Source organism: Amblyomma maculatum, chromosome 11, assembly GCF_055883805.1.
Source record: "Amblyomma maculatum isolate TAMU_Amacu chromosome 11, ASM5588380v1, whole genome shotgun sequence".
Classification (NCBI taxonomy): Eukaryota; Metazoa; Arthropoda; class Arachnida; order Ixodida; family Ixodidae; genus Amblyomma; species Amblyomma maculatum.
In genome coordinates, this window is record NC_139354.1 from 146,165,240 (window position 1) to 146,190,491 (window position 25,252).

At 46.8% G+C, this 25,252-nt stretch overlaps 1 protein-coding gene across 1 annotated transcript in view; it reads right to left on the reverse strand.

Moving 5' to 3' along the window:
* LOC146175128 (uncharacterized) overlaps positions 1-25,252 on the reverse strand; it is a 296,797-nt gene that overhangs the window by 253,739 nt on the left and 17,806 nt on the right. Inside the window, exon 2 of the mRNA XM_084584578.1 lies at positions 11,169-11,335. Coding sequence (XP_084440704.1) covers positions 11,169-11,335 — 167 coding nt within the window. The remainder of the gene's footprint in view (positions 1-11,168; positions 11,336-25,252) is intronic.

Sequence of the window (25,252 nt, forward strand, 5' to 3'; positions counted from 1 at the left end):
CGAACAGGGACATTGAGTTACATTTGGAGAGGGTACTCGGTGTAATCACAATGCGAAAGTTCACGGACTAGCAGCTTGAGGTTGCGCCGCATTTCTGGCTAACGGACATCTGAGGGTACAGCAAGTGATATTAAGTCATGTGATAATATTGGCGGTGGTTTAGTTCTCGTTAAACCTGGTAGAGTAGCGAGAGCTAGATATCCCTGGCTACGCTTAGGTTTCGCTTGAAAGTAAAACACATGGTTTACGTAACGGCTTGAAGTTTTTTGTTTATACCAATGAAGACCTTGTGGTGGTCAGTAAAGTAGTTAGACTTTGGTTCCACTTAACAGATAGCATGGTTTGATTCAGCAGAGTTTCGCTGAAGCTTTAGGTCTATACTTCCTTCCCCAATGCGTGCAGATAGTCATTTTTAGATTGCTCATTTCCCGTTGAAATGATTTTTTGGCGGCTTGAAGAAATGTCGGTTCGACGGTCATGACGGTCAGGCGCCATAGGGAGTACTTTTAACATACAAAGTGCGATGGGACGAAAGCGTCGGTTGCGCGGTGGTCTTATGCACTCCACTACGGCACCTCTTTCTCTCTCTTTCAAATCCCACCATCCTCCTTTTCCTTAAGGCTCAGTTAAGGTGTTCGCAGAGAATTGTAAACGATACTTAAAAAGGAAAGCGAAGCGCACATGAAATAACAATGCCGCTTCACGGAACTTTGTTACTGAAAGTAAGAAACCTATTGAGCATATTTCACAATAAGAGACCTTATTAACAGATCCTGAGGCTATTGCATCACATTTCAATCGCCATTTCATTGCTGTTTTTTCCATCTCTAAACATCTTGTAAACACAACTTGTGATACTCTTGAAATTAACATTGTTTCACATGAGGGCATTGTAAATATCGTGAGCTCTCTACGGATCTTTCATTTGTACATACCATCGTCATCTTCCCGCGGCGCCGGCTCTGGCACGCGCCGGGGTTCATCGTCGGATTAAACGCTGACATGGCATACCTTGCCTTGCCGTCACGACTTTGCCATCTCGACATGGCCCACGTCTGTGCCAACATCGCAAGCGGCCGACGTCTGCCCCGCTGACCTCCTACAGCCCCTTCCCCGTCCCGCCACGCCATTCTACGTAGTCGGGATCGACATATATCACCCTACTTCTCTCCGATGGGGTAATCATTGGATTATAACTGCGGTCGACCACCTGACACGCTACGCTGAGAAAGCACCTGTACCGACTGGTTCCGCTCAAGAGGTAGCTAATTTTTTTTAGCGATCAATTATATTGCGTCATGGCGCACATCGGGTGCTCCTAAGTGACCATTGGATGGCCTTCTTATTGAAAGTCGTTGCCGAAATTCTTCATGCATCCTCTACCCTTCACAAGACAGCATCTAGCTATACCATCCCCAGACTAACGGTCAGACTGAGCGATTTCATCGCACCCCATCGGATATGATATTGTCACGGTGTTGACGACTGGGGCTAGATTAACAGAGCCGGTACAGGTAGAATTACACGGTCCAAGGTTTAGGTACGTCCTGCGAGTCCGGAGCCGATTCACTTCAACGTCGTCTTTCACTCCGAGCGCCCCCTGGCATTCCTCCCTCCTTAAGCGTAACGCACACAGTTACACGTGCACACAAGCGTACAAAAGCAACCTCACCCCCTCAAAAAAAAGTTTGTAGATGTAGTTTGTCAGTCACCGTGCAAAGTACGGCTTCAGTCGCAAGACATGAACTGTCTCTGGACGAGGTAGCAGACGGCCTGTGTGCTCTGATCCATTCGGGAGCACCTCGTAATTGACGTTACTGATGCGTCGAACGGTTTTATACGGTCCGAAGTAGCGACAAATTAGCTTGTCTGAAAGGCCGCGGCGTCGAACAGTAGTCCACACCCACACCTGGTCCCCGGTGTGGTAGGAAGCTTGTCTGTGGCGGAGGTTGTACCGGCGTGAATCCCTGTCTTGTTGCTGGGTGATGTGGACGCGTGCTAGTTGGCGTGCTTGCTCAGCATCTTGGGCAAACTGCTCGGCGTCAGAACAAAGTTCGGTATCTGTTTGGTAAGGGAGCATTGCGTCCAGCATCGTCCGAACCTGCCTGCCGTAAACGAGGCGAAACGGCGTGAAACGTGTAGTCTCTTGGACTGCCGTATTGTATGCGAACGTCACATATGGTACGATCGCATCCCAAGTCTTGTGCTGGGCGTCGACGTACATCGCCAGCATATCCGCGATGGTCTTGTTAAGCCTTTCCGTCAGCCCATTGGTCTGCGGATGGTAAGCAGTAGCTTTTCGATGCGCCGTACCACTGAGATGAAAGACTTCGGCCATCATTTTTGAAGTAAAGGCAGTCCCTCTATCAGTAATAATACAGGTAGGAGCACCGTGCCGTAGTATGATCTGGTGTACAAAGAAATGGGCAACTTCAGACGCTGTACCACTAGGTAACGCTTTGGTCTCGGCACAGCGAGTCAGATAGTCTGTGGCGATGATTATCCAACGGTTGCCACCAGAGGACCGAGGGAAAGGACCGAGAAGGTCCATGCCGACTTGATAAAATGGTGCTCGTGTTGGTATTATGGGCATGAGGAGGCCCGCAGGCTTTTATTGCGGAACCTTCCGACGCTGACATTGCCGACAGCTCTTGACATAGCGCTTAACAACAGTGGCAAGGTTGGGCCAGTAGAATGTCTGTCGTATACTAGCAAGTGTGCGAGAATAGCCCAAGTGGCCAGATGTTGGTTCATCGTGGCATGCGGAAAGGATTTCCTCTCTCAGAGCTGTGGGTACCACGAGGAGGTAGGTTCTTGACTCGGATCTAGAGCTTTGCTTATAAAGCACACCACCTCTCAGGCAGAAAGTTGAGAGGCTCCGAGAAAAGCACTTAGGTATTGTGGCTGGCTGACCTTCTAAATAATCAATCAGTGATCGTAAATCTGGATCTGCACACTGCTGATGTGACATATCGGAAGCATCAACAGCTCCGAGGAAACTGCCAGCGTCATCCGTGTCTGGTGGAGCGAGCTCGACAGGCGCGCGGGAGAGCGTGTCAGCATCTTCATGCTTATGTCCGGACTTATAAACAATAGTGAGATCGAACTCCTGTAGGCGAAGGCTCCATCGCGCCAGGCGGCCGCATGGGTCACGCAGGTTGGCCAGCCAACACAAAGAATGGTGGTCAGTGACAACTTTAAATGGGCGACCATAAAGGTAGGGGCGAAATTTCAAAGCAGCCCAAATAATGGCGAGGCATTCCTTTTCAGTAGTTAAATAGTTCGTCTCGGCGCGGGATAAAGTACGGCTGGCATAGGCGATGACTCGTTCAACACCCTCTTGACGTTGCACGAGAACCGCCCCAAGGCCATTGTTACTGGCGTCGGTGTGTATTTCTGTTTCCCCCTGCTCATCGAAATGGGCTAGAACAGGCGGCGATTGGAGACGGAGACGCAGCTCGGCAAAAGCAGCTTCTTGTTCGTGCGTCCAAACAAAAGGGGTGTCTCCCCGGGTGAGCTGAGTCAGCGGTTCAGCGAGATCAGCGAAGTTATCGATAAAACGCCGGTAGTAACTGCACAAGCCGAGAAATCGGCGAACAGCTTTCTTGTCACGCGGAATCGGAAATTCCGCAACAGCAGCAATCTTGTCAGGGTCGGGCTTCACGCCGGCGGCGCTGACGACATGGCCGAGAAATTTAAGCTCTCGGTAGCCAAAGTGGCATTTCTGTGGCTTAAGTGTCAAGTTAGCGTATCGAAGGGCTTCGAGTACTGACCGCAGGCGCTGAAGATGTGCAAATGATTCTGCGAAGACCACCACGTCATCTAGGTAGACTAGACAACACTGCCATTTAAGGCCGGCGAGGACAGTGTCGATCATCCGCTCAAATGTGGCCGGCGCGGAGCACAGGTCCAAAGGTAGAACTTTAAATTCGTAAAGACCGTCGGGTGTGACGAAGGCCGTCTTCTCACGATCTCGCTCATCGACCTCAATCTGCCAGTAGCCACTTTTTAGATCGATGGACGAAAAATACTTTGCACGCCGAAGGCGCTCGAGAGAGTCGTCAATCCGCGGCAAGGGGTAGACATCCTTCTTGGTTACGGCGTTCAGTTTGCGGTAATCGACGAAAAAACGTAACGTGCCGTCTTTCTTTTTAACTAGAACGACCGGGGAGGACCACGGGCTATTGGAAGGCTGGATAACCTCATCTTCGAGCATTTCCGTAACTTGTGACGTAATAACTTCGCGCTCGGTCGAAGAGACGCGGTAGGGGTGCTGGCGGATTGGGCGCACATTATCGAACGTCACGATCTGGTGCTTGGCGATGGGAGTTTGATTCACTTTTGACGACGATGCAAAACACTCTTTGGAATTCGAGTAACAATGAAAACAGCTGGTCGCGCTGGCTGACCGATAGCTCTGAGCTGACATCGAGATTGTCGAGGGATGTGGGCGGTGGCACGGTTTCTGCGGACAAGCACTCGGTGACATCAGAGATTCGTTCGGCGAAAGCTACGGAAGTGTCACGAAAAAGGTGCCGATACTCGTGCGAAAATTTGTAACAAGTACCTTGGACTGACCACGGTGAAGATGTATCAAACTGTGGGCCACGCAGACTCCTTGCGTCAACAGTAACGATACGTTAGTTTCGGCTATTGCGTCACCATCGTTAAGGGCATTGCATTTGACATTAACGAAGGTGCTGGTTCGGGGTGGCAGAGTGACACTGTCCTCATAAACTCGAAGCACATTGAGTGGTCTCTTTGCACCGCTGAGGGCCACTGCTTTCTCAGTAGAAAACGACACCTTAGAATTCCGGAGGTCAAGAATTGCGCCGTATTCACAAAGAAAATCTACGCCCAAATAAGGTCACGCGAACAGCTTTTCAGAACAAGGCAGCTTACCACAAATGTTGATTCTTGAATTTGAACTATGGCCGTGCACATGCCCAGAGGAGTAATCAGATGACCACCCGCGGTGCGAACGTTTGTGCCAGCCCACGGAGTCAAAACCTTCCTGAGAACTGCGGCAAACTGGCTGCTCAAAATAGAATAATCAGCGCCAGTGTCCAACAGAGCTCGAACATGGCGACCATCCAGTACTACGGGTATGTCCAACGAAATCTGCTCGCGAATGTCAGGCTTCTGAGTCTTTGAGTGCTCTGCGTTGGTGTACGCGGTCTGCTTCACCTGCAATTCGTCGTCGTTGCAGGTGCGTTGTTGCAGCGTCCGTTCCACCGGCAGTTCGTCGGCGTTGCGGGTGCCTTGTTGCGTCATGTGTCCCACCGGCAATTCGTCGTCGTTGCGGGTGCGTGGTTGCGTCGTTTGTTCCACCCACAATTCGTCGTCGTTGCGGGTGCGTCGTTTCGTCGTCGGTTCCACCGGCAATTCGTCGTGGTTGCAGGTGCGTCGTGGTGGCGTCGAGGTGGCGTTATGATCGGTAACCGCGGACTTTTCCAATGTCGATGCGTAGTCTTTCCGTGTCCGCATCAATGGGGGCTCTTCCGCGCCGCGATGTCCAGCGAGCCTACCCCCGAAGGTCGCTGGTTTCAGTTTTCCCTCTGGGGACTGGGCGAGCGGCCCTGCGCTGCCCATGAAGAACTCGTAGCAGATGGCGACGGGCGAGGCCTGGGTGACGGTGATCTAGATGGTAGCAGACGAGACGGAACGATCCGGCGCTGATCATTGACGAAATCTTCAACGGCTCGAGGCCGTTCGTCGTAGCGAGGCCGCGGAGAATCAGCGGAAAACCCTTCGAGACCTAGTCGACGGTAGGCACAGCACCGATAGACATGACCCGGTTCGCCGCAGTGACAGCATAACGGCCGTCGGTCGGGGGTACGCCACTCGTCTGCTTTCCGTGTAGGCGGTCGAGAATCTGTGACGTACTGGATCACGGTGGCTGCTGTTTTCGGCCCAGCTACGTTCGGAGGAATCAGGGACGGCGACGAGGGCGGATAGTATTGCAGCACCTGGGAGTATGTAGGGCTGTGACACTCTGGTGGTGTAAGAGGAGGAGTAGGGCCAGGTTCACCGATTGGAAATGGAGGCCGGAGCGCTTGCTGTACCTCGTCGCGGACAACGCTGGCGATGGAGGAAGGAGCTGGTTGAGGTGTGCCATACATCAGTCGGAGTTCGTCGCGAACAACGGAACGTATGAGCTCCCGTAGCACCGATGTGTCCATGGTATGCGATGGGAACTCAGCAGAGACGGAGGTGGCGTGGATGGTGGGATCCCGTGCCGAAGCTCGCTGCTGAAGCACTTTCTCTATAGTGGATGTTTCAGCAAAGAATTCTGCAACAGATTTCGGCGGGCTGCGCACCAGGCCAGCGAAAAGCTGCTCTTTGACGCCACGCATGAGGTAGCGCAGCTTTTTGTCCTCGGACATCGTAGGATCTGCACGCTTAAACAGGCGCGTCATGTCTTCGATATACGCCGCGACCGTTTCGTTAGGCATTTGGATCCGAGTGTGTAGAGCGCGTTCGGCCCGTTCGCGGCGATCTGAGGTTCCGTAATTTACCGCAAGATGACGTTTGAACTCACTCCAAGACAACAGCTGCTCTTCATGGTTCTCGAACCACGTCCGAGCGCCATCCTCGAGGCTGAAATATACATTTCGAAGCCGTGCGGCGTCATCCCAGAGGTTGAATGTAGCTACCCTTTCGTAGTGCTGCAACCAGTCGTCGACGTCTTCATAGGTGGCCCCGTGAAAGGTCTTTGGGACGCGTGGGTTTTGCAACGTCACGTAGGTGGGGGTCGCGCCAGGCATTGCGACGACGTCGTGGCTACTGGTAGTCATGCCCGATGGGGAAAACTCAGGTGGTAGGCCTCGTTGCCTGCGGCTAGTGCGGTGAACGGGCGTTTCCTTGAATATATGACCAGCACTCCTGCTTAGCGTAGGGGTACGGGACATCAGACCTGACCTCCACCAGATTTGTCACGGTGTTGGCGACTGGGGCTAGATTAACAGTGCCGGTACAGGTAGAATTACATGGTCCAAGGTTTAGGTACGTCCTGCGAGTCAAGAGCCGATTCACTTCAACGTCGTCTTTCACTCCGAGCGCCCCCTGGCAATATCCATTTACTTCACATCGAATCATCGAAATCGGGACTCTATTCTACCATTCGTCACATTCGCCTATAATATAGCAGTACAGCAGACTACCGGTTATTCTCCATTTTTCCAAATTTTTGGCCGTCCTCCTACTACAATTCTCGACACTTCCTTCTTCTCTACGCCCCACTACTCCTCATCAGTACCACCCCAGTTCTTATCCAAGTGTGGCCAGATGCCGTCATCTTCCCGCCTCAACACAGAAGCGTGACAGGAAGACCGCAAGAGTCGCTACAATTCTACGCATTTTGCGGTCTCTTTTCGTCCTGGTGACTAAGTCCTGCTTTACACACAACTGCGCACCCCTGGCCTTAGCGATAAATTTCAGCACCGCTATCTTGGTCCCTAAAAGGTCACCAACCAAACTTCCCCTGTGAACTACCAAATGACACCCGTTGATTCCTCAGCCGATTGACGCCACCATAGAACTGAAATTGTCCATTTCTCTCGCTTGAAGCCGTTTGTCGCCGCGGCACCTTGGTTGGTTAGGAACGGCCCCCTACGGATCTTCGTTCATTTGTGCATACCATAATCTTCATCATTTGTACATACCATCGTCATCGTCCCGCGGCGCCGGCTCCGGCAGCCACCTGGGTTCACTATCGGATAAAATGCTGACAAGGCATACCTTGCCTTGCCGTCACGACTTTGCCGTCTCGACCTGGCCTTCTTTCACAATATGATGTTAAGGTTGAAAGTAAAATCGTCCCCAGGACCGGATTGTATTCCAAGTGCATTTCCCAGCCGCTGAGAAGAGCAATTGTCAAGCTACATTGTATTGATCTTCCAGCTTTCAATCAGGTCCTCCTCTCTTCCAGGTAACAAGAAGATAGCGCGCGTATTGCCCTTGAAACGGCAGACCACTCTCAGTATCTGATTAGCGCCCTCTTTCCTTGGTGCCATCGACGTGTAAAATACTTAAACACATCGTGAGTAAGCACATCTCCGGCTTCCTATATAATCACAATATTCTATCCAAATTCCAGCATGGCTTCCAGAAGGGGTTTACAGCCACAACTCAGTTAACAACAGTTGTTAATTTTTTCGCTTCTCTCCTCGAGAGATGTGGACAAATAGATACTATATTTTTGGACTCCAGCAAAGCTTTTGATCGCATTTCACATGACAAGCTTATTTTCAAATGAAGCAACTTCAGCTTCCCAGTTTCCGCGTTGCCTTGATATCTGCCTGTTTAACCAATCGTTTCAGTATGTACGTATAAATTATTCATATTCTGACTATCTTCTAGTCTCTTCCGGTGTTACGCAAGGTAGTGTTCTCGGGCCACTCGTCTTCCTGATATTTTGCAATGATATAGTCAGTGTGATCCATGATCCCATGCAAATTCGTCTCTTCGCCTATGACTGTGTTATGTTTAATGAATTTGAGGTACCTGAAGACCAGCACGCTGTAAATGTTGAACTAATTACCATACTGGAGTGGTGCCAGAGGTGGGGCATGCTCATGAACTCAAAAAACCTTTCTTGCTTCGCATAACCAGGAAAAACTACCTGCTTCAGTACTCTTACTCTGCCCAGGACCATACTCTAACTGTGGTACAAGAATGTAAATATTGTGGGGGTTATTTACTGTAAGTAAATAACCGCCTCAGCTGAAACACGCATATTCTTAGCCTCTCCTCTTCAGCCTTTCTATAACTATGGCTGCTCATACAGAAGCCTAAAGATGTTCTCGCTCATCTTAAACTTCCCGCATACACAACTCTTATAAGGCCTAGGCTTGAATGTGCTAGCACTGGGTGGGACCCCCATACGATGTGCAATATAAATACTCTTGAAAAAAAAATCCAGATACGCGTAGTGCGTTTAATTTATTCCAAATACAGTCGCACCGATGCGGTATGTGAACTAATGGCAGAAAATGGTATTGTCTTCTCCAAGCAAGAAGAAAATTTCTCCGTCTCAAATTTTTCTCTTAAATAATCACAAACTCGCACTTGATCTGAGCATTTAAGTTCGCCCTCTTACCACTAGGCAGACACGCCGCTCTTATGCCCTCTCCTTAGAGCCTCACTTTGCATGGATTAACTTATACAAACTCTCCTTTTTCCCTAACACAATTCCAGATTGGAATAGTTTGCCTGCATCTTCTCTCCAATTTTTTGATACGCTGGAATCAAGTATATAATAAGTTATGAAATTTTGCCTCCTGTCAGGCCTTGGGTGTCGGTTTGGATTGTGTCAGTTTTTTATTGTGCTCATATTTTATGTGTAGTAAGAACCACTTCCACTGATCTACTAAATGTGTTGGTGTGTTTTATACCTTGTGCTTTTATGCCTTTTTGAATTATATGTAGTTGTATGCCAGTCCTGTTTGGGCGCTCGGCCTGTAGTATGCTCTAAATTAAATAACAAATAATACTGCGCCTTGTCCTTCCTAGTGAACTAGTGAACTGACGCCTGCTGCACTGAGTCTGCTTGTAGGCTATTTCTAGGCTATGTAGTGTGGCATTCGAAGGTGCGCCAAATGAATGCCGCCGCAAGGATGCCTGGATCGAACGCCCGGCGAGGTGATTGGTTGGTCGGAACTTCCATCAGAAATGGGCGTCCTCTTCCCCGTCCCCGGCATGCTTGCCGGCGAATCGGGGAGTCATGCGCCCGCGGATTAGAGGCTGGCATGTAGCCCTTGGATTGTTGCGGCATCTTCCATCAGAATCAGATGGACGGTGGGGTGCTGGATCGCAGGGTCCGCGCTTCGCAGCAGGGTATCCCAGGATTTTTTACATGTTATAATTAGTCCTATCCCTGGGCATTGTGGGCACTCCCAAATTATGTGGTCGAAGGTCCTTCTCGCCCTACAGTGTTTGCACAGATGATTGTCCGTTAGGTCTGGTAGCGCGGGAAACGCCCAGACCGGGTTGAGGAAGGTATTAGTAGACGCCTCAACGCTACAGCCGGCGAGGTGAACTTCGCCGGGTTACGTCAGCAGTCGTGACTTCATGACCGGATGTGACCTTATTATGACGTCACGTCTGCTTATTAGACATAACCGGATGGGTGGTCATGATGACGTCTCATCTGGTCATATTGCCACCATGTGATGACGTCATATTCAGTCATTGTTATAACTTATGACTGTTTAGTCATGTATAAGGACTAATTAGTTGCACTTAGCGACTAGTTAGTCGTTACTTAATACTGCGGCTCCACCAGCTGTGCTACTACCGTCCTCACGCTAGAGAAGAATTAAGATGCGCTAATCACGAAGGGTCACGAAGAGTCGGACACGACTGAACGAATGAACTGAACTGAATCACGATCTCGGGCGTGGCGGAGTTGGTAAAGCGCTCGGCTGGGAATCCGAGGGATAGATAGTCGGTTCCCACTGGAGACGGGTTTTTTTTTTAATGAGGACAGAGAAAGAGAGAAACTTTACTAGTTTTATAAAAAGACAGGCCCAGCGGTGCAACCAGCTGTGGTGGTTGCTAGGCAATGGCTCAAGGTCAGTGCGATCACGACGAATAGGCGAAGTGGCTGGCGTAGTTTATCCCTGCTTACAAAACAGTCTTTTGTGCCTGCACGGCCCTTCCTTCACTAGGCGGCTCCCCCAAGTAAATGTAAACGATCTGCCTCCCTGAGGGACCCCCAAAAACGCGCCATGTTTGCATACTAGGTATTCTGTACTTGCTTCCCCACAGTATTCCTCACGTTGGTTATGTAACTCTGAATAGACTGACCCACAGCGGCATTTTATACCAACGCTGCAACCAGATTATAACTGGAGCTGACTTTTGTCTCCATTGGGCACAACCCAAGCTCTCAGTCGGACGTGCACCAAATAGAAGATACAAACGGTGTGTCTTTTGCGGGCCGCTGTTGTATGTGAGCCTGAGTTGTGCCTAAACCTACCTACTAGTTTGCAATGCCCACTGACTTACCTCATTGGCATATTTGCACACGAATGAGCTGCATGCTTGCAGAAATGATTTTTTTGTTCACATTGCGTTTTAATTACTTTGAATTTAATTTAACACCTTTTTAAGTTTGCTAAATCAACTCATGTATTGTGCGAATAAAAGAACTTTGCTTTGCTCACCTTGAAATCGATATCAGAGTCAGTGCTGCTGCGAGCTCCAGCCAAGTTTTCGGATTCGCTGGGGAACTTGGTAACATCATCAGCGCTTCCTTCATTGGACAGATCTCTATTTTCAAAGGTTACCTCGTCCACCACTCTAAAAGATATAGAAGGTTTCGCCACATATTCTGCAATACAAGAGTCGGCGACAGTCAACCACATGTGCAAAAAGTGAATAATAGCAAAACACCACGAGCAATAGTTCCTTAACTGGCACAACAACCTGACTTACAAAAAAAATCTAATATAAAAGGCACAACATTATAACAAAGTATATGAATGATGGTGCCCTATTTAGAAAATGCGCTTAAGGATAGGCCCACAGCTTCACTTGGGAATGTAGCTCAGACTGACATTTATGGCTCCCGTGCCTGGAGTGTTCAAATCCAGCGCGTTTTTTTTTCGCCGCTCCCATGTGCGCTATCTGCCAACTCCTTCTCACCAGATGGATCGATGAATAACAACTGATAATGTCCCGAGAAAATTGAGGCCTCCTACTCCCCACCCACGGCGTGCAAGACTAGAGGACGGGGACAGGAGCCTCCGTAACTAAAGGCTATATGAAACCAGCCGCACCGCCCCCTTGCAGCGCTCTTGCGTCTGGGGTGACCCCCTGAGCTCCTTCTGTAATGACGCCGTTGACAAGTGTCGCCGGGATGAGCAATGTCACGTGGCAATACACACTATTTTTTTCTTCCCGCCTTAGACGGCCGCTGTCGCCCTCAGGAGAGGAATCGCCCACAGATTTCAAAAAGAATATTCCCAAGTAGCACACATTACGTGGCCCACCTGTGGCCCGTATGGGCAAGTTGGGCTTGGGTAACCACAATAACACCCATGAGGGCCGCCTTTAGGCATCAAGCGGGCAAGTCCAATTTGGGCTTGCCTCTGTTTTTCCATCTGGGCATCACATAGGCGTGGAAAGGGCTAACTGATTATATATTTCCACATATTGCCCTCAAGGGTCCAGCTGGGGAAATTTTAGGGCCGATGCAAATAAAATTTGGGCTCTGCGTAGGAAAAGCCTGGGCTAACCTAATTGGGGCTGCCCACTCAAAAGCCGAATAGGTCCCGCATGTGCCGCGGCGGGGCTAAATACAGGTATGCCTGCACATTTCCTACATGGGACCCTTGAGGGGTACTTGAGGGAAGGTCAGACGAAAATGTGGAATTCATGCAGAAAATTCCTGGTCTGCCCCAAATAGGGCTGCCCACCAAAAACCTAGATAATTTCTGCACGGCCGTTAGCGGGGCAGGCAAGTACTCCTTCCCGCTTCTGCCTGCATCGGTCTCTTGCGGGGCAATTTAGGGCTGATGCGATGCAAATGTGGGCCTAAAGCAAATAGAAGACGGGCTAGTCCGATTGAGGCTGCCCACGCAAAAACCGAATAGGTCCCGCATGGTTTGCGGCCGGGCTGAAAAGCGAGCACACACCTACGGTGCCCACACGGGTATTTCTTGGGGTACTTGCGGGAAAATGCAACATATATTCGTAGTCCATGCGGTAAAAATAAGCTCAGCCCAATTGGGGCGGCCCATGAAAGGCCGCAGTGGGCCCCATATTGGCCGTAGGCGAGCATACAGCTCTTCAACGTCTCCACCTTATCTTTAAGGCACCATTTTATTTATGTAAATCATGTTATACCGGCCACTAATTGCCTCTTCTGGAGATTTCACATAACTATCCTAAGCATATCTATGCAATGAATAAAGACTATCTATGTTTCTCTACAAACTACGTTAATTATGAAGTATCGACAGAATATATGCAACAGTAACTGTTCTGCTTTACGAGTATGTACTGAACGACCTCCAAATGTTTCCTACGGCATTACTATTCTGCACGCAGCACCGAAATAAATATTCAGACCAACAAGTTAGGGTGATGTGGGCCAGCCCACATTATTGTAGTGTTGGGAATAAATTTCTCTCATGTTACTAAGTGTCGGATACAAGCAAAAAAAAAATAGTGCTTAATGTTTCACACCAAATTATTGGAACTTGGGCAGCCCTGAAAATGCCAGATTCAACCCATGAGGGCAGCACGTGGGTCAGCCCGAAACAAACTGGCTTTCGCAAATCCCGCGCCTGTACAATTCAGGTATTGGAGGGATTAATCGACTTAAAAATTAAAACCTTAATCAATGGGATGTCACTGCCTGCACAAACGTGGGACCTTTTAATGGTTCTGGTGTGCTGCCCACATTCTTCTACCTGGGCTGAATGCGGGCAGCCCTATTGGGGCTGCCCACATGGATACAATTTGGGACCGATTGCGGCGAAATTGGGCAGCCCATGCGGGGCCCCTCTGGGTACGTGTTGCAAATCCCGCATGGGGCCCGTATGAGCAGCCCTCACGGGCCCAACACGGGCCCCCACGTCATAGCCCACATGTGCTACTTGGATTAGTTTACATTAAACATCGGAGCGAGAACATATCACAACAGAAAACAATATAATGTAAGTGTAAAAAAACTTAGGTATATTGCAAGCAAAATTCAGAACCTTATAAAATCTTCCGTGCAAATGAAAGACGTAAGAACACGGCGAAGGCTGAAATAAGAGGGCGCTAGGGACGCAGCAATAAAATCTAGAGTTGAGCTAGTTAGTAAACACTGAAGGGAGTAACAGTGCAGAGACGAGGAACAACGAAGGAACACAAGACTGGCGCTGTGCTATCAACTGAAGTTTTATTAGAAAAAAATATGCAAATACTCTTTTCACAACCAGCGTTGCATGTGCAACACCAGACACCACACAGATATCTCAGTCTTAGCCGTCAAGATACATTAGTATACAATCATTAACAGTTACAGAAGGGGTACTTGCGCACGAGTCATTTCTATTATGAATATGAAACGCTTCACTGATTTGTCTTGTTAGTTTATCTCGGTCTGTGTACAAAATTCTAGATTGATTAAAGAGGGGACAACACACATGGCAGACAGTTCCTGGAAATGAGAGCTAGATTTGAGGCCGGAGCCCCTTTCAACGATATGTTGTGGTCAATTAGGTGGGTTTTAAAGCACATTCTCGTTTTACCTATTACGGTCAGCTCACACCTGAAAGGCACTTTATACACAGTCCTTTAAGCACAAAGCACAAACTTCCAGTAATTATTATTTGGCTCTCAGTTTAGTTTTTCTTCGTTTCTTTTTGTATTCCCTTGCTTTTCTATCAGCCGTGGCGCATATCTTCAAAGCATATCAGGTGTAGAAAGGAGCACATCTAAGCAATATGTCCTACCTACTTGCAACATAGGGTGGGATGTTTGTGCTGAAGACGGCTATTTTCTTGTTCAGTTTATGTTAAACATCTGTCGACTCGTGTCTACAGCATGATTTCATCCTTTTGAGTACATTACTGCATCATCATCATCATCAGGCGGACTATACCCACTGCAGGAAAAAGGCTTCTCCCAACTCTCTAACTCTCTCCAATACACCCGGTTCTGTGCTATGTGCATCCACTTGACCCTTGCGAACTTCTTAACCTCATCCACACAAATAACATTCTACCGCGCCCTGCTATACTTTCCTTTCCTTAGAAACCAGTTTGCTACCCTTAGCGACCATCGGCTATCCTGTCTTCGCACTACCTGCCGTGTCCATGCCCATTTTTTCTGGATTTCGACTAGAATGTAATTAACACAAGGTATATCCTTGACACACTACAGACGCTTTCTATCTGTTAATATTACACCGACCATTGTTTGTTCCATAACCCTCTGCGTGGTCCACAACGTAAGCAGAAACCTTTATGTCAGCCTCTATTTGTCAGCCCCATAGGTTAGAATATGTAAGAAGCAACTGTTCACGAGGAAAGCAAAGGTTAATAGCGCAATAAAACGATTCTCACAAATAGACACAGACACAGGAAAGGCGCTGACTCCAACTTCTTTCTCGGAACACCACATACATACAAACTTCTTCTGCATCCAAATGCTCCCAAAAAGTCAGCAACAAAGTTATCATAGCATTTTAGGCCTACCCTACTTAACAAAATTTAACAGTCGACCTTTCCTTTATATGACTATGCACCAACTAGCCCAGCAATCAGTTTTATCTGTTGATACTTTTCTCCCGAAGAATACCGGAAGGAGGCTAGTCATAATCCCCGTGTACTTGCCAAATGCGCTCCATCCCAATCTTATACGTTCTTAAGCAGACATTCGCCAGTAACATCTAGTGCATCGCTACCTATTGTAAACTGAATTTCTGAATAATTCCTTTAGCAAGTTGCGTATAATACTGCGGAGATTATGTCACCTTGTCAAACACATTTACTTACGAAAATTTGTTATTTTCTTTATGCAGAACTATGGTTGCTGTGCATGCACTATAGATGTCTTTCAGTACTTTAACATGCGCCTTGTGTACTACTTGATTTTGCACTGCCTGTTTAACCGCCTAGTGTTTCTACTCAAATAGATTTTTCTCAATCAATGAATGCCATGTAAAAGAGTTAGCTATAATCCGAACATTTTTTTATCAATTGATTACTGGTATGAATAAGATCGTTATAGAGTACCATTTCTGAAAACCTGCTTGATATTTTGCTTAGGTTTCACTAAGTTTGTCTTCATTCTGTTAGCGATTACCTTTGTAATTGACTTATACATAACAAATAGTAAAATTATTAGTGTGCCCTTGTTCAAGTCTTTAGCGTCCACCTTACTTTTGAATTATGATAATGTTAGGATTCTTTCTTGATTCCATCGATGATACCAGCTATTGCGTATGCAGGTTGGCCAGATTTCTAAGCACAATATCCCCCTGTCGTCAATAAATTTGTAATCATCTGATCCTGCCCAGTTGCCTTCTACTTTTACATAGCACTTAAAGAATGCTTAACCTCGTCCTTCGTTACTGGCAGAAGGCCTGACTGATTTTCTCTACAAGGATTATCATTTATGTCCTGACTGCTACAGGTACTGTATAGCTCAGTATAGAACCCATCGGATACTTCGACTATCTTGGCTATATTCGTGATGATACGGCCCACCTTGTCCTTTAGCGCAAACATCTGATTTTTGCCCATGCCCGATTTCCTCTTCACCGCTGCAATGCCGCTTCCATTCTTTAGAGCATGCTGCATTTTTTCCATGTTGTACCTCTTTATGCCGGAGAATATACGATTATTGATTATCTTTGATAACTGTGCCAGTTCTATCCTGTCTGTTTTGTTGGAAGCTTTCATACTTCAGTCACTTCAGTCGTTCATTCGTGTCCGACTCTTCGTGACCCTATGGACCATGTCACGCCACGCTTTCCGGTCTCTCACTATCTTCCTAACATCACATAACTTCATTTGCAGCTCCTCGAGGATGCTATCTAACCATCGCGTTCGCAGCCTACTCCTTCTCCAGCGACCCTCAACCTTTCCCAACATCAAGTCTTTCTCCAGCGACTCCTCTCTTCTCATCAGATCACCAAAGTAGCCGAGCTTTAACTTTAGAATCGGACCCTCCAATGAGCAGTTAGGGTTTATGGTTGACAATATCGACTGATTTGATCTGCCAGTCCAAGGAACTCTCAAGAGCCTCCGCCAGCACCACAATTCAAACGCGTCAATTCTTCAGCTGTCAGCCTTCTTCACAGTCCAACTCTCGCATCTATACATCCCAACTGGAAAGACCATAGCACGAGTTATACGGATCTTGGTTGGCAGACTAATGTCTCTGCTCTTTACTAGGCGGTCAAGGCTAACCATCGCTCTCTTTCCCAGAAGCAGGCGTCTCCTAATTTCATGGCTGCAGTCTCCTTCCGGGGTAATCTTGGAGCCCAAAAAGAGAAAATCTGTCACAGCTTCAACTTCTTGGCCCTTGAGGCTCCAAGACTTATAGGGCAAGACGCCATGATCTTTGTCTTTTTGATGTTCAGTTTAAGCCCAAACTTCTCACTCTCTTCTTGTACGCGCATCAGAAGTCTCTAGAGTTCCACTTCACTTTCTGCCAATAAAGTGGTATCATCCGCATATCTAAGGTTGTTGATACGTTTTCCACAAATCTTCACTCCAGCTGAAGACTCGTCCAGACCGGCCTTATTCATGATGCACTCTGCATATAGGTTCATTAGGCAGGGTGACAGTATGCAGCCTTGCCTCACTCCTTTCTCAATCGGAAACAAATCAGTAAGACCATGCCCAGTTCTGACTGTGGCCTCTTGTCCTTCATACAGGTTCCTGAGGAGACAGATGAGGTGAATTGGAACCCCCATCTCTTGGAGAGCTTGCCACAATCTGCTGTGATCTACGCAGTCAAACGCTTTCGCAGTACATGGGTTTCTGGAACTCTCTTGCTTTTTCCATGATCCATCGAAGGTTGGCAATTTGGTCTCTAGTTTCTCTGCCCTTGCGAAACCCAGCTTGCACGTCCGGAAACTCCCGATCAACATACTGCTGCAGCCTACCTTGGAGAATTTTCAACATCACTTTGCTAGAATGCGAAAGAAGCGCGATCGTGCGGTAGCTGGAACAATGTTTGCTACTGCCTTTCGTTGGAATGGGGATGTAAACTGAACTGCAATCCTGTGGTCAGTGCAGGGTTGTCCAAATATTCTGACATAATGTATGCAGAACGTTAACAGCGTCATGGTTGAGGTTTTGAAGCAACTCAGCTGGAATGCTATCAATTCCGCTACTTGGGCATTTATATTTGAAATTTTTCGTCTCCATAGATATTTTACCAGTGCCCTCTATGTCTATTCTACAGCGTAATTCTACTGTGAGCAGAGTAATGATATCTTTGAAATTAATATTATTTGCTTGAAGGCTAAAGTTGTCACAATCATTTAACGCTTAATATCTATTCTGTAGCGATATCCTGAATTTGTCTGCCCTCCCCCTCACTGCTAATTGTTTGAGGGATTTTTTACTTATTTGTTTCGTTCTCTCTTGAGATCTAAACTAACTCGAGGCCTTATCATCGTGTGGTCATTGCATCGAACCTTGCCCATTACATCTATTTCCTACATAATGCCGGGGCAAAAACACAGCATGAAAATTTCATTTTTAGCCTTCTCATTAGGAATTTTCCGTGTCAACTTCGGGCTGTTCCGTACTGCTGAAGATGGCATTCATTATTCTTAATTTATTGCGCGCTGCAAAATCAACTGGTAATTCTCCCCAGCTTTTCATAGAAACAATGCCGTAGTCATTCACTGCTTGGTTTCTAGACTGCCTTTTCCGTACCTGAATAAAAATACATTTGGGTGCTATTTGTTTATATTTAATCATTCTTGCACTTATGAACTTTTCTCTGTCATCGATACCTTCTTGCGATAGAGGCAAGAGGGTTGCGCGAAAATTACAGTTTATTACATGTAGCTTAGGTAGATATTTAGGAGAAATAGAAATTCATTGTCATTATTGTGACAATAACATTGATTTTTTTGCTTTAAAAATTTCAGCAAATATTTCATCTTCGCGGAGAAAATCAACCTTTTTGACACCTAATTGAATTGTAGTTGTAGCAGCCAGATGAATATATCTGAGCCTCCCAGCTGTGTCTCTATATTATTTCAGTATCTCAATGAGCAGTTTTTATCATATAGCCATTGCATCAGTCAACGAAATGAACATTGTTACGATGAAAACAAAGTAGTGTTTTTTAGATTGTGAATAGGAGCCGTACAAGCTGAGGCCTGCTAGCTTCAAACACCCCCGCTTCTTCTCTTCTTTTCTTCGTTCTTTTATGCCACCCATTACCTTATCGTTGTCAGTAGTGCTAACTTTCTCCCTAATCAGTTGATGCCCTTTGCGCATGTTGATAAGCTGTACGAGGCTCACACGGCTTCAAACGGGCAACGGGCCGCAGTTCACCTTTCGCATATTTCGCACGACCCGATGCGGTCAGGCGGGCTATTTTATAGGTTAAATCACTAATCCACTGGACCACTACATATGGTCCGTCTAATAGGCAGAGTTTTTGATGTAGGCCGCGGCGTTAAATTTGACGCCACAGCAATACTAATCACCTATATTGTATGTGACGCGCCGGTGAATAGCATCATATCGTCCTTTGGACCGTTCCTGTGGAGCTCCAGACCGTAAGCGGGCAATTCTTTGAGGCTCTTCGGCGAGGCAGAGGGTCTCAGCCAGGCAGGGATCTTCACAACTTGTGAAGGGCAGGATGGTATGCAGGCAGTAGTGTAGGGGTCCGGCGTACAAGAAGAATGAGCTCTACCCAGGCGTCTTAAGCGCGGTGGTATCAAACACATATGCAATGAACGGTAGTATGGTGTCTCTGGTCTTGTGCCCTGCATCCACATGCATGGCTAGCATGTTGGGAAGCGTTCTGTTAACGCGCTCAATAAAGCCGTTCTCTGGGGATGGTATGGCGTCGAGTCTCGGGAATTTGCGGCACGCAAACGCACGTGCTCTCAACAACATCAGCAGTGAATTGACGGCCCTGATCTGTGATGACAACTTCTGGCAGCCTGTTCGCGAGTATAGTGAGTGCAGCAGGAAAATCAACGCTTGATGCGCCTTATCAGATGGAATAAGGCAATTTTACAGTAACGTCTGAGGAAGTTGCTGACTACAATTCAACGATTTCTATCCAAGCTTAGGGAACGAACCTTTCAAATCAATGTCGACTTGTTAAAAATGAGGTGTATAGCTGTGCTCACAGGGTGTAGCAAGCCAGATGGAGCTGTGGTAGGACGTTTGTGGCGTTGACATTGCTTGCAACTGGCAACGTATTATTGAATCGTCGAGCGCATTCTGGTGCAGGAAACCTTTCTTGAGCATTGTGGAGTTTTCGAACCGATCCCATATGTCCAGAAGTAGCTTCATCGTGCATGACACGCAATAACGACAGCGCAAAGCACCTTGGGAACCGCGAGTAAGTATCGCTGGCGCCATAAGAGGCCGTCAGGCACACAACATTGGCTTGTAGTTCCGCTTGCTTGGGCGGCAGCAAAGACGGGCGGCAGACCTTTGTCCCTTTGCTGTTCTGTTTGAAAACTTTCTTGTCCGAAACCGCCGGCCCGAGGGCCGATAAATGATTTTCAAACTAGTCGCTATAGGACTAGGGCGTGGCCACTGGCATCCCTGCAGAAACTCTGCGTCTGTGTGACGCCTCCCACTTTTGTAAACCAAGGCGCAGTCGTCCTCCTGCAACCGGATGGCCAAGCATGTGAATGGCTCACATTGCTCCCCATGGCTCTGCAGCCATCAGAGTAAATTAGGTCGGTAACGATAGTGAACAATCATTCGCTCAAATATGAATCCAAATGCTGCCCAGCAAAAATGACCGACAGGCCGCCCTGTTTGGTAAGTGTATAATGTCGCTGTGGCTTGGTCAAGGTACGATTTGCGTAGGCAATAATAAGCTCTCGTTCTTCGTGGGGCTGGAAAGAGAGAGCACCGAGGCCGATTCCACTAGCGTCAACGTGAACTGTTCATGCGGCAGGATCGAAGGGAAGGAGAATGGGTTTCGATAATAAATAAAAACTTCAGCAGACGGAATGACGCGTCGCACTCCGGTGTCCAGTCAAAAGTCACATTCGTGTTGAGAAGGCATGCCAACGGGTAGGCAATTCCAGCAAAATTATGTATAGAGCGTCTAATGCACAAACACAACCCTAGAAAACTGCCGAGCGTCTTTACTGTCTGCGGGAGTGTAGAGGACTATACAGCTGAGGTTTTCGTGGAATACGGCATACCAACATCACCGTTGTCACGGTCTCCTAGTACCATCGCATTTCGCTCTACAAAGCACCAATTTTCTTGTTAAGAATTAAAGCGGCGTTGTGTAGACAGTTCAAGAAGAGGATTAGAAGGGTCTCTTCAATATGAAGACATTGTAAAGTGAGCAAAGATATATTTCCTAATTTAAGCTGTGCAGAACTGTGCCCATAAATCGTTCAAATGTGGCAGGCGCATTGCACAGTCCGATGGCAAAATAAAAGCTCAAAATGCCCATGTCATGACAACGGCTATTTTCTCCGCATCCGCGAAGTCCGCTGGAATTTGTCAGTAGCCAGATATGACGTCGAGACAAGAAAAGTAAGGCGCAACAGAGAGACTGTCGAACGCATTATCTATGCAAGGAAGATGATAGACATCCTATTGCGTAAAAAACTTTTAAACGTCGGCAATCCACACGCCACGATTCGTCTTTCTTGGGCACGAGAATAAAATGATATGCCCAAGGGCTGAATGATTCATGCATCTCCTTCTTACGTACCGTCTTTGCCAAAAGTAACCAGGCTGCATGCTTTGCTTCTCACTTGTATTATAAAGTCAATGAGGAGCCCCACTTTATCAGCACTAGTTAAGTGAGGACAGGTGCTCACCTTTATATTTCAGAGATTTAGAGCTTCAGAAGTAGTATGAATCAACTACCAGATGGCTGAAAAGCAGATCATGCAGCCTGGTTACTTTTAGCAAAGACGGTACATTGACCTCCACTTACTCATGAATCACTTTGCACTCAGATAGGGGCTTTTGACGGATGGGACGAGTCCAACCAGCGTCGATGTGGGACGAGCCGAACTTTCAGTAATGCAAAATAGGGCATTTTTCCAAATTCCAAATAAGATTGTTCCGCAGATAGCTTACTCAAAAAATTAAGACTAATTAGCGTGCAGAACTTGTGCAACTGTAACTTGTGTAAAATTCTAACAGAATAAAATAAACAGAACGTTCATCCTACCACTAATCTGGCAAAATTGCGAATAGGCATTTTTATACAACAAGGCATTCTGAGCTCAGGGTAGAGCGGCGCAGCCGAGCTAACTATGACCACCAAATGCTGCGACAGACAGTACCAATTATATTCAGTTTTTTATACCAGAAAGATGTTGATGTGATGAATGTTTCGAAACCAGTGTTCAGAGATTGATTCCTTCAGTAAACATTTCTGTAATTGTTCATTGTCGTAATATATGTGCACTATATTTCTTAAAGTCTATTTCTCTCTTTTTCTGTTCTGATTTTTTGCATTGAAAGAACATGAGTGTATTCTGCTCAGATATTGTTTGTATCTTTGTTGTGGTATTACGCTTTCAAATGACAGGGTCATGTTGAGCGTGAATGTAGGCTGTTTGCGTTTGGGTTTCATGGAGGTTATAGTTAATTCTCATTGCTTTAGTACTGTATACAATTGTCACTGTATGATATCTGTATGGACACGTCTTTAGTGCACTCTGCTGCTGTCTGTGTGAATACGGGGGGTGAGAGCTTGTCAAGCTGCTGTCCAGCAGCTTCTTTTTTTTCTCTCCCCAAGTTATGGAAAAACGCTTAATTTTTATAATAATAATAATAATAATAATAATAATAATAATAATAATAATAATAATAATAATAATAATAATAATAATAATAATAATAATAATAATAATAATAATAATAATAATAATAATAATAATAAATATATTAGTAGTATTATTATATTACTATTATAATTATTATTATTAGTATTATTATTAATGGTTGTTCCTGCGCACATTAAATAAAGATTGATTGATTGATTATTATTTCAAAAGAGAGGGTGACAGGTTGTTCCATCTGTTTGACAAAACTCAAGCATCGGCGAGAATGGTAGGAAAATATTCACAAAAATACAGCAGTGAAGTGAGCTCAGATAGGCGCGGATCATGCGGAAGAGCGAAAGATTCATCCCTGGCTGGAGGGAAGGGGGCACTCGTAGAATCTGTGGCCAGAGCAACGATGTGAGGATCATCGGATCCACATGAGGCAAGCTTCAGCCCTGTTGGTAAAACTGCTGGCTAAAACAAAGGGTTCATAATTTATAACGAGGCAAAACCGTGGTACGCGGAGATCATACAATGAGGACTAATAACATTTTAAGGCGAAACCCTTTGATGGCTCACGTAGTCGACAGAAGGTCGTCAACAGAAGACGGCCAGCAGATTGTTGTCAGCAGAGGTGTCACGCTTTCGAGAGCGAAAGTTAACATACCATAATAAATGCCGCGTCCACCGGTACTCGAAACTCCATCCCTTGGATCCCCAGACAAGCGCTTTACGAACTGCACCACGGCCAGGATTTTTCTTTTCTTTCAGTTCAGTTCAGTCGTTCAGTCGTGTGCGACTCTTCGTGACCCTACGGACCATGTCACGCCACGCTTTCCGGTCTCTCACTATCTTCCTAACATCCCATAACTTCATCTGCAGTGCCTCGAGGATGCCATCTAACCATCGCGTTCGCTGCCTACCCCTTCTCCGGCGACCCTCAACCTTTCCCAACATCAAATCTTTCTCCAGCGACTCTTCTCTTCTCATCAGATGACCAAAGTAGCTGAGCTTTAACTTCAGAATTTGACCCTCCAATGAGCAGTCAGGGTTTATGGTCGACAATATCGACTGATTTCATCGTCTGGCAGTCCAAGGAACTCTCAAGAGTCTTCGCCAGCACCACAATTCAAACGCGTCAATTTTTCGGCGGTCAGCCTTTTCACAGTCCAACTCTCGCATCCATACATCACAACCGGAAAGACCATAGCACGAGTTATACGGATCTTGGTTGGCAGACTAATGTCTCTGCTCTTTACTAGGCGGTCAAGGCTAACCATTCCTCTCTTTCCCAGAAGCAGGCGTCTCCTAATTTCATGGCTGCAGTCTCCTTCCGAGATAATCTTGGAGCCCAAGAAGAGAAAATCTGTCACAGCTGCCACTTCTTGTCCTTAGATGCTCCATGACTTGATAGGGCAAGTCGCCATGATCTTTGTTTTTTTTAATGTTGAGTTTAAGCCCCAACTTCTCACTCTCTTCTTGTATGCGCATCAGAAGTCTCTTGATGCGCGTACTTTTTTTACTGCCTGGCTTTTGCAAATGACATAGCACGAAAAGAAACTCCTATCAAAACATGAAAAAAGGCACACTAAGCAATGTACACGAGTGAATGTCATGATCGGACAGAGTTAGATTCGCCTCGTCGTTTTAAAACTCCCGTAGCGACAACAAACAGTTTTACCCTTTAGATCCATTCGGGAGGTTCTGCAGCCACTTTTTTAATGACAATAAACCACTCCATACTCTCTCGACAATAAATTCGAGTAGGTCTGGCGACCCTGTCACAGTGATGGCCTGCCATTCGGGAGCGCCATATACAGTCGAAGCCCATACCCGTAATTGCGTGGGAACGGGTAATAATGAGTGGGCACGGCGGACCTGGGCCCAACATGTTGCTTACGAGGACGTTGTTCTACGTTCTGCAGGTTATCCTGGGTTCCGCCGCGTTACTAACTGGGCAAGTGTGGCCAGAAGACATCTGTGGCTGCGATGGAAATCAACTTCACATCGACAACGCATCGGACTCGGTATCGTGATTTGATGACACTGTTCTACCAGCGACTGCATTCATCCATCGCACCGTGACGTCATCAGAGCTCACGAGTATAAAAGCAGCGACACAAGAATTCACCTTCAGTGGGCACGGCGGACCTGGGCCCAACATGTTGCTTACGAGGACGCTCTTCTACGTTCTGGAGGTTGGTAGCTATTCGAGCACCATTCGTAGCGATTGCCGAGGTATCGTGGTCTTGCCGTGCCCCCGCCGTTGTCTTGCTTTGGCATATGAATGTTTTATTGCTTGCAAGTTGATCCTTTGTGGCGACATCGAAACGAATCCTGGGCCGACTCAAAAGGAAGTTATTGAACAAATTTTAGATGGCCAGTTGTCTCTTCAAGCTGAAATCAGTGAAATGAAAGCAGAGCGAGTTAAGACTGTAAATTGGTAAGTGATCTGCACAGCCTAATACAAAAAATGAAGAAAAAGCTGAACGAAACATCATCGTTCACCGAGCAGCCGCAGGAAATACACACAACTTTGAAATGAATAGAGAATGTAGTGTGTTTTCAAGCAAAAAAACTGACCGATCTCGAAGACTGAAGCACACGGTCCAACCTCATCATTCACGCTATTACTGAGGAACCTAACGAAACAGAAGCTACGCTGAAAGATAAAATAATCAAAGAAGTTTTCGAGGACAAGCTTCAAGTCAGTTGCCAATCTATCGGGCGCATTCATAGGTTGGAGCGTCGGAACGACAAACGTCCTGTTATTGTCTATTTACA